The sequence below is a fragment of the Delphinapterus leucas genome, chromosome 1, assembly GCF_059928025.1.
Source record: "Delphinapterus leucas isolate spDelLeu-1000000601 "Yukka" chromosome 1, BTC_Dleu_Yukka2, whole genome shotgun sequence".
Classification (NCBI taxonomy): Eukaryota; Metazoa; Chordata; class Mammalia; order Artiodactyla; family Monodontidae; genus Delphinapterus; species Delphinapterus leucas.
The window spans coordinates 151999835-152012089 of NC_143129.1; the positions used below are offsets into that span (position 1 = coordinate 151999835).

At 40.1% G+C, this 12255-nt stretch overlaps 1 protein-coding gene across 4 annotated transcripts in view; it reads left to right on the forward strand.

Moving 5' to 3' along the window:
• The window catches only part of EFCAB14 (EF-hand calcium binding domain 14), a 37386-nt gene that overhangs the window by 20948 nt on the left and 4183 nt on the right, over positions 1–12255 (forward strand). The window contains exons 5-11 of one of the 4 annotated variants that reach the window (XM_089923185.1): positions 1288–1398; positions 3725–3829; positions 4865–5056; positions 5220–5360; positions 6714–6800; positions 9219–9330; positions 10372–10497. In XM_089923185.1, coding sequence (XP_089779311.1) covers positions 1288–1398; positions 3725–3829; positions 4865–5056; positions 5220–5360; positions 6714–6800; positions 9219–9330; positions 10372–10497 — 874 coding nt within the window. The remainder of the gene's footprint in view (positions 1–1287; positions 1399–3724; positions 3830–4864; positions 5057–5219; positions 5361–6713; positions 6801–9218; positions 9331–10371; positions 10498–12255) is intronic. The other 3 variants (XM_022575620.3, XM_089923181.1, XM_022575621.3) reach the window with 3 other exon arrangements.

Consider the following 12255-nt stretch of genomic DNA (forward strand, 5'->3'; position numbering starts at 1 on the left):
AATCCACTTGGGCTCCTTGGACCTAATGAAAGCAAGTAAGCTACTAGCCATATCTAACTCTACTCAGTAGTTACTGATGGGATTCTAAAGCAGAAGAACACATGCTGCCAAATGGAATTTTCCCTTCATCTCTGCAATGCTGGGTTTTCCAAGGCCAAAAATGGTTCCACCCATTTTCACTCAAAAGTCATCATTTGCTCCTGAGAGTAGCAGTCTACAATGATAGCTCTGACCATCTGCCTGCAGGGCTTCATAGAGGCAGTTTGTGGGAGAACTTTACCTACAGATCCCAGATTTATAAGCTAGTTTTTTGGGGGGTTTTTTGTTTCGTTTGTTTTGTTTTGTTTTTAAGGAAAGATCTGGCTTTCCTCTATGAAAATTATGAGTGTGTGTATGTGTACTTTCTGGTTAATTGTGTCAGTATAAACTACATGGAGTTCATAGTTCGAAGATATTTGAAATAATCCTCCATTAGGTCAGTGTTTAAGTAAAATCACAATGCTATACCACTACACTCCCACTAGAATGGCTAACATGGAACAGATTGAGGATACCAGTATTGATGAGGAGATGGAGTACAAAAGTTAAGCCTACATCTACCATGTGATCAGCCACTCACCTCCTAGGAATTGTGATAACAAGAAAGCTTATGATGAAGGGAAATGAAAGCATATGCCCACATGAGGGCTTGTACGTTAATGTTCATAGCAGCTTTATTTGTAATAGTCAAATGTTGAAAACAACCTAAAATCTAAAACACCATCAACAGGTCAAGGTGATGTATCTGTAGAATGGAATGCTACTCCACAACATGCTGAGTAGCTACAACATGCATAAATCTCAGAATAATTATGCTGCATGAAAGAAGCCGTACCAAAAAAAAAAAAAAAGTACATGCTCACTCACTGTTCTATTCATGTAAAATTCTAGGAAATGCAAACTGATATATATAAGTGTATGGATAGATAGATAGATAGTGACACACATATATATAGTGATAGAAAGTGGATCAGTGGTTGCCTGGGAACAGGGAGGGAAGAATTACAAGGAGGCATGAGGGAACTTGGGGGTGATGGATGTTTATTATCTTGATTGTGGTAATGGTTTCACAGGTGTGTGTGTATATATATATATATATATATATATGTATGGATATATATGTAAAAACTTATCGAGTTATACATTTTAAATACGTGCAGTTTATTGTTTCTCAGTTATATCTTAATAAAGTTATTAAAAAATTGTAAAAAGGAAAAAACACTGACCCTACTACATGTTTCTGTTCAGAGTGTTGCTTCCATTGGCAATACTTTAAACAGCGTCCATCTTGCTGTGGAGGCAATACAGAAGACTGTGGACGAACACAAGAAAACCATGGAGTCACTGCAGAGTGATATGGTACGGAAATCTACAAATGCTACAGAAAGTTAGCATACTCCTGCCTACCCTTTTCTGTGTAATCTTGTGATACCAACTTTCCATTTACCTAAACAGGCCCCACAGGCACCTTTTTAAAAGATAAAATAAGCAGTGTTGATTGATTTTACTACAATCTATAAATTGAGGTAGATAGGATTAAAAGCTGAGTCTTTTGCAAACGTGGTAGAGGAGATACAGCACTAAGACACTGTCCTTAGAGTTGAATGGGTAGGAAGGAAAACCGAAAAGAAGGAAAGGGGAGTGGGGAAGTGTCTTATTTATTGCTACATAACAAATCGCCCTAAGACTTAGTGGCTTAAAACAACAGTTTATTATTTCTCACTGTTCTGTGGATCAGGAGTTTGGGCAGGGCTGTTAGACTGGGAATGATTAGAGGCAAAGCACAGAGGAGCTCCAGAGGATGAAAGGCCATCTTGGGTGTTCCAGCTTCAGCCTGTCTCGCAGTCGAATACAGCCACATGTGTGACCTCATCCTATACCAGGGGGAAGAGGAAGCCACCCCACCCCCACTGAGCCCAGTCAACCCACAGAATCATGAGAAATAATAAACTTGTTTTAAGCCACAAAGTTTGAGGATGATTCTTTTTTTTTTTTAAGATTTTTTTTTTTTGATGTGGACTGTTTTAAAAGTCTTTATTGAATTTGTTACAATATTGCTTCTGTTTTATGCCATGATTTTTGGGCGGCGAGGCATGTGGGATCCTAGCTCCCCAACCAGGGATCAAACCCTCACCCCCTGCACTGGAAGGCGAAGTCTTAACCACTGGACCGCCAGGGAAGTCCCTGGGGATGATTTATTATACAGCAACAGGTAACTGAGACATAAGCAAACCCCTGCAGTGCTCGGGAATTGTTTTCAAACATTGCTTAATGCTGTGCACATGTAAGCTGTCTGCAGTCATTCAGAGGCCTTAATTAATCTCCTGACGGATACTCAGCTCCATGAAAGATTTATGAAGGGTGAAAAAGGATGGCACAGCCCTCGCTGTCCTGCTGGAGAGATGAGTTATACATGTATGAAATCAGGACAGTTCAAGGCACACAAAAGTTCCCTAGCTTCTCCCCCAATTTCTAGATCTGCCCTACATGCTCTTTTCAAGCTTTGGAGCTTCAAGTTTAAACTGGGCAGTTTGTGCCAAGGAGACCTGGGCTGTATTAGAGCTCTAGAAAGGAGGGTTTTTCATTTTCTTCAGAACAAATACTCCTCACTTTTATTTAGTGGGGCTGACCCAGAGGAAAAAGCCTTGATCTAGGTATCCAGACACCCTGGATTCTAATTCCAACTCTGTCACTGAGTAACTATGTGATCCATGATAATAAAGACTTCTCTAACTCAACAGTTCTTTTACTATTATTATTATTTTAATAGCTTGAGCATTTTCTCAAAGTAATTATTTTCTAAAATACTTTTTACGAACTCAAAAATTCATGCTTTATAGAACCATGGGGTTTTTTCTTTTTTTCTCATCCTCTCCTCCTTTTCTCTTTGTTGTTACCATTTGTTTCCTATAAAAGCAGAGTTGACAAATGTCTAGGATTTCAGATTTCAAGGAAAACAGTTTATTTTGACCAGTTGCATCCTGTTATCATTAAATGTGCATCTTTTAAACTTCCATGGTTTCCAGTGGTAATCCTCCTACTGAATAAGCCATACAAAGTTTTTCCATTAGAGGGAAAAGTGTATATAAGCATGTTATACTTCAGTCGCCGCCAGGAGAGACTTGAGCAGTGGGAAGGGGATGAGAAAGGAAGGGTAACCCTCATAACTCTTGGCATGTGCTGTACAAACTGAGAAACTAATAATGTGCACGGTTGGTTACTGTGCTCAGTGCCCAAAGCCAGTGGTTCCTTGACTGGCTGTTCTTTGAATGTATAAAGCTCTTTAGTCCTGGGGAAACAATGACACTAACCAGGTTCAGACTGAGTTGGTCCTGGGAGATACAGTGGTTGTATAGTTTCTCTGGGAGTACAGGTGACAGGGAGAGGAGGCCTGGTTTCTAGGGAGTTCATTCCATTCAGAGACTGAGAAACAGAGGACCTCAGTTCCCTGACGCAGTCTGGGTGCTGCTGATCCAGTCCAGGCTTTAGGCCTGGGATCCCCAGAAGTACCTGGTGCCCTCAGGCCTAGCACAGGATTGGTCATACCAAGGCTCCTGGGAAATAGTTGTTGATTAATCTGTGGATGCCACCTGTGAGAAGCTGGAATGTTCCAGGACCGTTGCTGATGGATAAGCAAACTTAGTTATTACTTATTGCCTGTACCAACCTTCATTCCTGTTCACAGAATCAGCACGCCTTAAAGGAAACCAGTGGAAGCAACCAGATCATTCCATCACCGTCAGCTACATCTGAACTTGACAGTAAAACCCACAGTGAGAATTTGAAACAGGTACTTTTGTCTCTGGCTTAACTCCCTATGACCATTGAACTCTGGAGGCGGCCTGTAGTGTAGGCTCCATGTTGCGATCCCTGAGCAGGCATCTCGTGCACACGTTTGCCTGCCTGAGAGCTGAGCAGAGTGTGGGGGGGTGTGGCTCTGTCAGGGAGCCAGCATGCTGCCTGTGTCTTCCTTGGCAGTTTGCTTTTTCTCCCTGCATGTCGATCAGTGGAGTAAATTCCTTTTCACATCTTGAAAGTCATAAAGTGACCAGATTATCCTGAAACTGTTTTTGAACAGTTTTTGAATAGCAATCTGGACAAATTAAAGATGGATGGATAGCAGATTAATTCAAAGTGATGGCTGTTTGGGGTCACAGTAAATACTAAGAACATTAGAAAGCATATCCTGGAAAATCAAGATTTTCTAAAGACCAGAGGAGGGAAAAGGATGAGTTCAGAATCACATTAAAAAGAATAAAAGAAATCTTCACTGCGAAGAATTCCTGTCCTGAATTTAATGCCCTTTAAAGCCTATAATCATCATTCCTTTCTAAATAACAATCAGTACTGGAGAATGTCAAAAATAATTGAATCTTGTACTAAATAATGCGCTACCTGTTACGGTTTTGCTACATGAGCCAACTCAGTAATTGGTATTGTTTCTACGGTAGTTTTGTTCTGACAGATTAGGTTACTGAGCGTTTCAGTCAATAACCCAGCAGGCTTTCTCGCCAGCAGGTGAGGTAAACATTGGGAAATCAATTCTCAAGCTCTCAGCTTTCTGGGACCAGAGAGTGAATCATGTTGGTAGTCTCGTCCCTCTTTCCCCCTCCTGTCTAACTGAGGTCAGACAATTCCAGAGGGAGTAAACTGGGAGCAGTTCAGAGTGGAGGGACAAAACAGAGACTGACAATCAATGGTCAAGAGCAGGAAAAGGAGTTTACTTCAATAAGTTGACATAATAATGGTTGTTCAGTGCTGCTGGCCTGCTTGTCTAGTACATGTCTTTAGCTGGATTCCACAACTTGATTTATTTCCACTCCAGGATATCCTGTACCTCCACAACTTTTTAGAGGAGGTAAACAGTGCCCTAGTGGGGTACCAGAGAGAGAATGATCTTAAACTCAAGGGGATGAATGAGACAGTCAGTAATCTTACCCAGAGAGTCAACTTGATAGAAAGAGATCTGATTGCTATGAGCAAGGTAGAAAAGCGAGCGAACCTGTCCTTCAGCATGGTAAGCCTCTTCACGTCTTTTGTGACATGTTCTGTGTTGCAGTGTGTTTTGTCTGTACATGGATGACATTCCACAACCTTTTCAGACCACGACTTCTAGGATACTTGAGAGGCTCCACGTTTGTGTTATGCTTAATCCTTGTCTCCTCTAATTCTTACACTAGCTGTGTGATGTGAATGGCACAGACGATGTCAGTCCTGATTTGGAAGGGAGATGTAGAGAGGTTCAGTTGCTTGCCAAGGCCTCACCACAAGTAGTTGGCAGGGACGACAAGCTTCCTTTTATGTTACCAGTGACTCATCTGGTAGGGAAGCTCTGGCACATATTTCCAAGGGAGGTCTTCTTGATCTTTACTTTTTTAATTTATTAAGGGTGGGAACAATGACAGTGACAATAACTAGAGAATCTTTTGTCATTTCCTTAAGCCCAGACTCGGCTTTCAGACTTGTCCTGTTTCATGGGCATATGAGGGGGATCCCCTTGCAGGTAATGTCAGGAAAGCTATTTAAGACAAATCAGTCAGACCAGCTCCTCCCCTTAAGAGATCATTGAGTCTGTCCTCTCATTTTACATAAGAGGAACCTGAATGACGTACTAAGTCACTGATGCTGACAGACCGTATGGTTTACTGGTTTTCATGTTATTGCAAATAAGATGTGGTGGTTGTTTCTTTTAATCACCTTTCACATATACATTGTTCTAGAATCCACGTGGGTTATTTTTTAATAGCTGCAAGCCCCACTCTTAAAGATTTCCTACAGCAAAGACAGAGGCATATAGAAATGGAAACCAAATACAGGAGATTGTATAAATTGTATAAGTCAAGTAACTATATAAATTGTATAAATCAAGTAGCTACCAAAGCTGGAAGCAAGCCTACAAGTAAAGTCAAGCCCTGGCACATAGGAAGCAGCCTTTGAACTGGCTCTGCTACAGTGGAGCCCTGGCAAGTGGCCCAGCCTTGGCTTTGAGGGTAGAGTAAGAGGACCTGCTCCTCTTCCTCCTTTACAGGGGTGTGTGATTTACTACAAAGCTATGAAGATCAAAGGAGCCTCATTTTTAAAAGCCTTTTTGAACTTAGCTAAACTGAGTACAGTAGAGGCTAGGAATTTTGGATGATTTGATGAGTATTAGGTCTTGAAGGTTGGTTTTCAAGGCTTATAGTGAAAACTCACCAGCCCCAAAACTCTCCATACTGTCCCTCCCCTCCTCACCCTATTTTTTTCCAGAAGAGAAAATTGCTAATAGTGCCATCTGTCCTACTGTTTCTTCCAGCAGCATCATACCCAGCATGGTTTTGGGTAGAAGTCCTCTCGCCTTTTATACTTCAAAGTTTTAAAGTTTGTGACAGAAACTAGAAGCACCAGTTTCAGCTTTGTCTCTCTGAGGCCTTTCTCCCTCTCTCCTCTCATTCTCCTGCTGGTTTTCTGTTGAAAGTGTTCTGAGACCCTTCATTTATTTATTGTTTTAAAATTTTTATTGGAATATAGTTGATTTACAACATTGTGTTAGTTTCAGGTGTACAGCATAGTGAATCAGTTGTATATCGAGACCCTTTAAATAATTTTGGCCAGTTTGTTTTTAAAATGCTGGATGTTGTTTAAGTTTTAATGTTTTCCTTTAATCTTCTCTTGTTTTGTTCCTTTTACCCTTTAAGATGAATGATAGAGCTGCCACTCTGAAGAGAGAGTCTTTGCATCAAGTGACCAACAGAACAGAGTCAGTAAAATCCCAGAGCATAAAGGTAAGTAATAGGAGACTTTCTCTGAAGTAAGAATAAATGCATGAGCACCTGCTTCTTTCTCAAAGGGAGCACTTTGGTCTTTTTTTGAAACTTCAAGACAAAGTAATTAGTAAATTAGTATATTGGTAGATAAGCAAGTACTTTATCAGGAGCCTGCCCCTTGCCCAGCTCTTTGCTAAGAGCTGGTGTGACCACAGTGAGCAGGGTAAACATGTGACACCTGTTCTGGTGGAGCTCGAAGTCCATCAGCCAGAAGATCATTAACACATAATTGAGCAGATAATCACGAGTATGATAAGTGCTACGAAGGAAAGGTATAGGGTATAACAGTGCTAACAGAGAACAGGAAGTCTTCCCTAAGGAAGTGACTTTTAAGCTAAGACAGTAAGTTATCTGTACTAATGATGAGAGGCATAGATAATCTAAAAATGGTGTCTAAACTAAAAATTATTTCTTATTTTTAAAATTACAGACTCTTGGGGGGTGGAAGGGGGAAAAGAAAGATTGCAGTCTCAGTACATACATAGTCCCTTTAAGCTTCAGCCCGTTCCCTTCACCTTGTACCTTCCCTTTTTTTGTTCTTCCCAGACATATTGTCAAGATAAGACAAGTAGTCTGTGATGTTGCTTTGTTATCCCAGGAAAGAAAGTTTGTTTTCAGCATTCTCTGTGATTAGAGTACTGTTTAATATTATAAGATCTTGGCTAAAATAAAGGAAAAGCCAGAAAGACTGTGACTGAGTGACTAAAATATCATTTCAGATGCACATTGCATTCGATGAGCTCAAGGATGGGGTTCACAGGAAATGAACTTGGAAATGAACCACATATGTCAGGCAGTTTTCAGAGTAATGCTTTGCATCTAGACTTGTTCTTCCTTAACAGTTTTGTATTGTCTGGATAAAAATCACATATATTAAGATTTTAGTGCTTTATAAGCTAGGCTTTTGTTGAGTTTTCTAACTGCTGCTACCCAAAAAAATTTTATCTTCACCTAGAGAATGACAAGAAAAATTTAAGATCCAGATAAAAATGTTCAAGCACAAAAAAAGTAATGGGTGGTTACTATTGGAAAATAATAGTGATTTCAGCAACAGTTCAGATTTTGACAGTAAATATCAGAATAAAATAGAGCTAGTACACATTTTTGCCTGAATTTTTTGGCTTTACTTTCTGACACTTTGTGTTTTTAACTCTTACCCCAATGTATTAGTCCCTTTGTCCTACCTCATCTAAGTGTCCAAAAGAAATGTAATTTCTCCTTGCCATAAATTATTCAAGCATTTAGTACCTAGTTTTAGCTATATACATCCATATTTTAGCTCCCTAAATAAACTAAGTGTGATCTACTGTACAGTAACTGTTAGGGTAGAATAAGGATAGGAGAGAAATAAGTAAATAAATATTGAATAAAAGAAATGTGTAATGGTCGATATTCTAACTAAACATGGGCTCAGGACCTTTCACACTAGCCTACGCAGTTAGAAACTGACCTCACAGAAACCAGACTTCTCTCTTTTTATAATTAATTGTATTTTTTATATGCTACTATATCATCTGGGAATGAGGCAGGGTAGGGGAAAAAAATTTTTTTAAAGATACACGTAAGGCCTCAAATTAGAAATATTATAGCTCCCTGATCAGCTTGGTGCTTTGTGACCACCTAGAGGGGTGGGATAGGGAGGGGGGGAGGGAGGGAGACACAAGAGGGAAAAGATATGGGGATATATGTATATGTATAACGGATTCACTTTGTTATAAAGCAGAAACTAACACACCATTGTAAAGCAATTATACTCCAATAAAGATGTTAAAAAATAAACAAATAAATGAATGAAGAACAGGAAAAAAAATATTGTAGCTCCCTTATGTTCCTAACAGTTCCTGCCACCAGTTGAATCATTACCGTGGTGGCAGAGAAGGAAGATCAGGGGGAATACTTGTGGTTTGGTTGCTTTTTTTTTTTTAAGATGATAAGAGCATAAAACTGCCTAAAGTGACCTAGTCACAAGGTGAAGTAAGCTATTCAGGAAAATTATTTAGTTAGTGTGAAATAGTACCTAGAAAACAATATCCTACCCATTTAGGAAATGGGTATCACAACAGCACCTGAGCAAGTATATGTTTCCTTTACTGCTGACACATGCTTGCCTTCCCCGTCCGCCAAATGCACACAGTGAATCAGATCATCTGTAGCATAATGTTCCCTTGATGGTCTAGGCTCAAATCCAGCCAGACCCTAATCAACACTGAGTACTGAAGGTATCTCTAGTAATTGTTGATTCATTCCTTCATTGCCTTCAGAGGAAGCCTACTTGGGGTCAAGCACTACAGGCTAAATAGGCTTTGGGTATATCATGAAGAATCAGATGAGGTCTTCCTTCCGCCTTAAACCTTCTGTGATCTTTGTTTTGGACAGAAAGAAGATAGTTCAGATTCTCAGGTATCCAAGCTCAGAGAGAAACTGCAGCTGATCAGTGCTCTCACAAACAAACCTGAGAGCAGCAGGCCTCCAGAGACTGCCGACGAAGGTGAGATATTCAGGGTTGGCTTCTGAATATTTCACGCAGGCTTGGGCAGCTCGCCTCCCACACAGAGTGGGGAAAGGTGTTCCAGCAGGACTGATGGCACTGAGTGAATGATGCCTGAGCGCACTGAGATGAAGCTGCTACACTTTGCTTTCATTTAGAAAAAGCCCATTTTGCACATGATTTGTACTCGAGTCTATTAAGGGAAAAATGGGTAGTGTTTAGCTGGAAATAGACTTCTCCATGCTGTCTGCATCCAATTATAGGCAAAAACATTACTGCCGTAGCATGTATTAAACCAGCCCTAAATGTTGTTTACGGGAGTCTTCATTTCTGTAAATGCATAAAAATTTACTTAAAAATAAATATTAGTCCTTCTAAAAAACCATTAACAAATAACAATGAGATCATTGGGTTGGAAGGGCCTTTGGCTTTAGTCAGGGACATAACCTAATCAGTATTAGCAGGTGCGTCAACCTCTGCTGGTGCTGCTCTATGAAGATGTAACCACGGCATTATATTATGTTGGTTTTGACCCCTACCCTCCCACAAGTATTTTTCATTTTGGGGAAAGCAATACAACTTCTCTTATTCTCTTTTAAGTGAGAGACAAAGTACAGTGGGAGGCCTTGCCCCAACACTGTGCTACATAATCGTATGTTAGCACTCTTTCAGCACCAGCTGGTCTGGTGGCAGATACCCCCAGATCGGGCTCATAGCACAGCTCCTAGGATGTCAAATACCCAATGCTTTTCTCACTTGCAGCTTGAACTCTCAACCTCTAAACATGTGGAATGCTAACTTGTACTATAAGAGCACCCAGTGGGACCACGGCTTCAAACCTTAATGTTACATAATATTGATTGATCTTCACTTATCCACAAAACATCTCAATTTTTATCTTTAACTTCATGTAGTCACTATGCTACTTAATTCTCAGCTGTTTCTCTTAAATTAAGTAATTTGCCCTAAAAGGTTTGGACCTTCAATACTGGTTTAATTTGGTGTCACATTAGTAATCTAAAACTGTATTGTTTGTTACAGAGCAAGTTCAGAGTTTCACATCAAAGCCATCAGCATTGCCAAAATTCCCACGGTCTCTTGGAGGCCAGACTGAGAAAGCCGCCCAGCTAAGGCCTGTCTCCCTACCAGGAATTTCTAGCATCGAAGGTAAATTTTTATATTATGAAGTGATAGAGAAAATGCTCAAAGTTATAACTTTCTGACTTTTTAAACTTGTAAGATAAAGAATGATATCTAACATTGATTGAGCACTTCCTATAGGCCAGATACTTGATATGCATTATATCATATAATCCTGATAACAATCCTGGGACCATCAATATTCATGTATTATACCCATTTTACTGATAGGGAAACTACCTAAGTCCACATAGCAAATAATTGATTGAGGCAAAATTCACACCAAGGCAGTTTGACGCTGAAGCTTGCACTCTTAACCACATTGCACTATATTATCTCTCTATGAATGTTTTTTTAGAGTCTTCTTCATTCGTTCAATGAGTGCCTGGTTAGACCCAGTGTAAGCAGTAAGAATACAGTATAAGAATCATTCTCACTCTCTTCATGGATATAACAGTCTAGTGGAGAAGACAAGCAAGCAAACAATACTGTGAGATTAGCAAAATAAAGTAAAAGTTGACCCTGTTTGTCAGAGCCCTCCGAAAATGAGGGGTCCTTTGGCTGAAAATCAGCAAGAAAAACTTTAGTAGGAAGGATATGATTCACAGAGAAATGTGCTTGCCTTGCTTCCAACGGTGTGTGTTCCATCCCTCTTCGTGGTGTTTGGTCTCCTGTTTTTGCACTTGCTAACTGCCTGAAAAATCACCCATTCCTGTCACCCTATCTCTGCCTGGCTCTACACCTCAGTTTAGATACCTTTCCACCAGGAAACATTTTCTTACCTCCCAGGACTGGATTAGGCTCCTCCTGTGTATGCACTCATAATACCTTACATTTGCACGTGTCACTCCATTGTAATTTCCTGGGGACCTATAACATTTAACTTCAGTCCCAGCCCCTAGCCTAGTGCCTGGTACATGTGAATATTTATTAAGTGAATGAGTTGTCTGCAGGCTACAATTAATGCTTTTAAAGCAAAGAAGGCTTAAATTTATATTGTCATTTAAATGCAATTACTTTTTTCCCTGTCCCCAATTTTTTTTTCTGTTTTCTGGAGAGACAAGAGAGTGTTAAGTTGTGTTTATTGGCAACACAAGTTGCCTCCTCCTACTCTTCATTATTACATCAAGAATTGATGAGAATAAAAGGAGCAAAGACTGTTAGAGCAGATTAAGAAATAGCCAATTTAACATTTATACTTTAATCCCTAACGGAGACCTTACACACTTTTGAATGACTACATTTTATAAATGACCTGAGGCACCAATCAGATTTTTATTTGAATACTGCTATAGAGTACATAGCATGCTCTAAAACTCATGCCCCATGTACACACACACAAACATTTTCCAGCTAGCCACTTGGTGGCAGGCATTGGGAACAAGTGTCTCACTGCTTTTCTGGCTTTTCGGAGAGCTTTTGAGACTTTATTTAGCTGCTTTGTTGGAGCTGTCTTAGGACTAAAAGTAGGGACTTACCCAAAAGCTTGTCTACAAAATTGCTTGACAGTACTGTCCTGTGGTATTAGAGACTGAATCCACTAAGTCATTCAGTGGGGACACATCCAAGCCCTTTTTAGACGTGTAAACAATCAGCCCTCCTAGGTATTTATTATAGGGCCCTCTCTTGGGTCGGGGAGGGGGTCAGTCTCCAAGGAGAACAGTTATACCCTGTTATCCCCCTGCCCCCATCCCTGGCAACCACTAATCTCTCAACCACTGTCTCTTTGGATATGCCTGTTCTGGGTGTTTCATATAAGTGGAATCATAATACGTGGTCTTATGT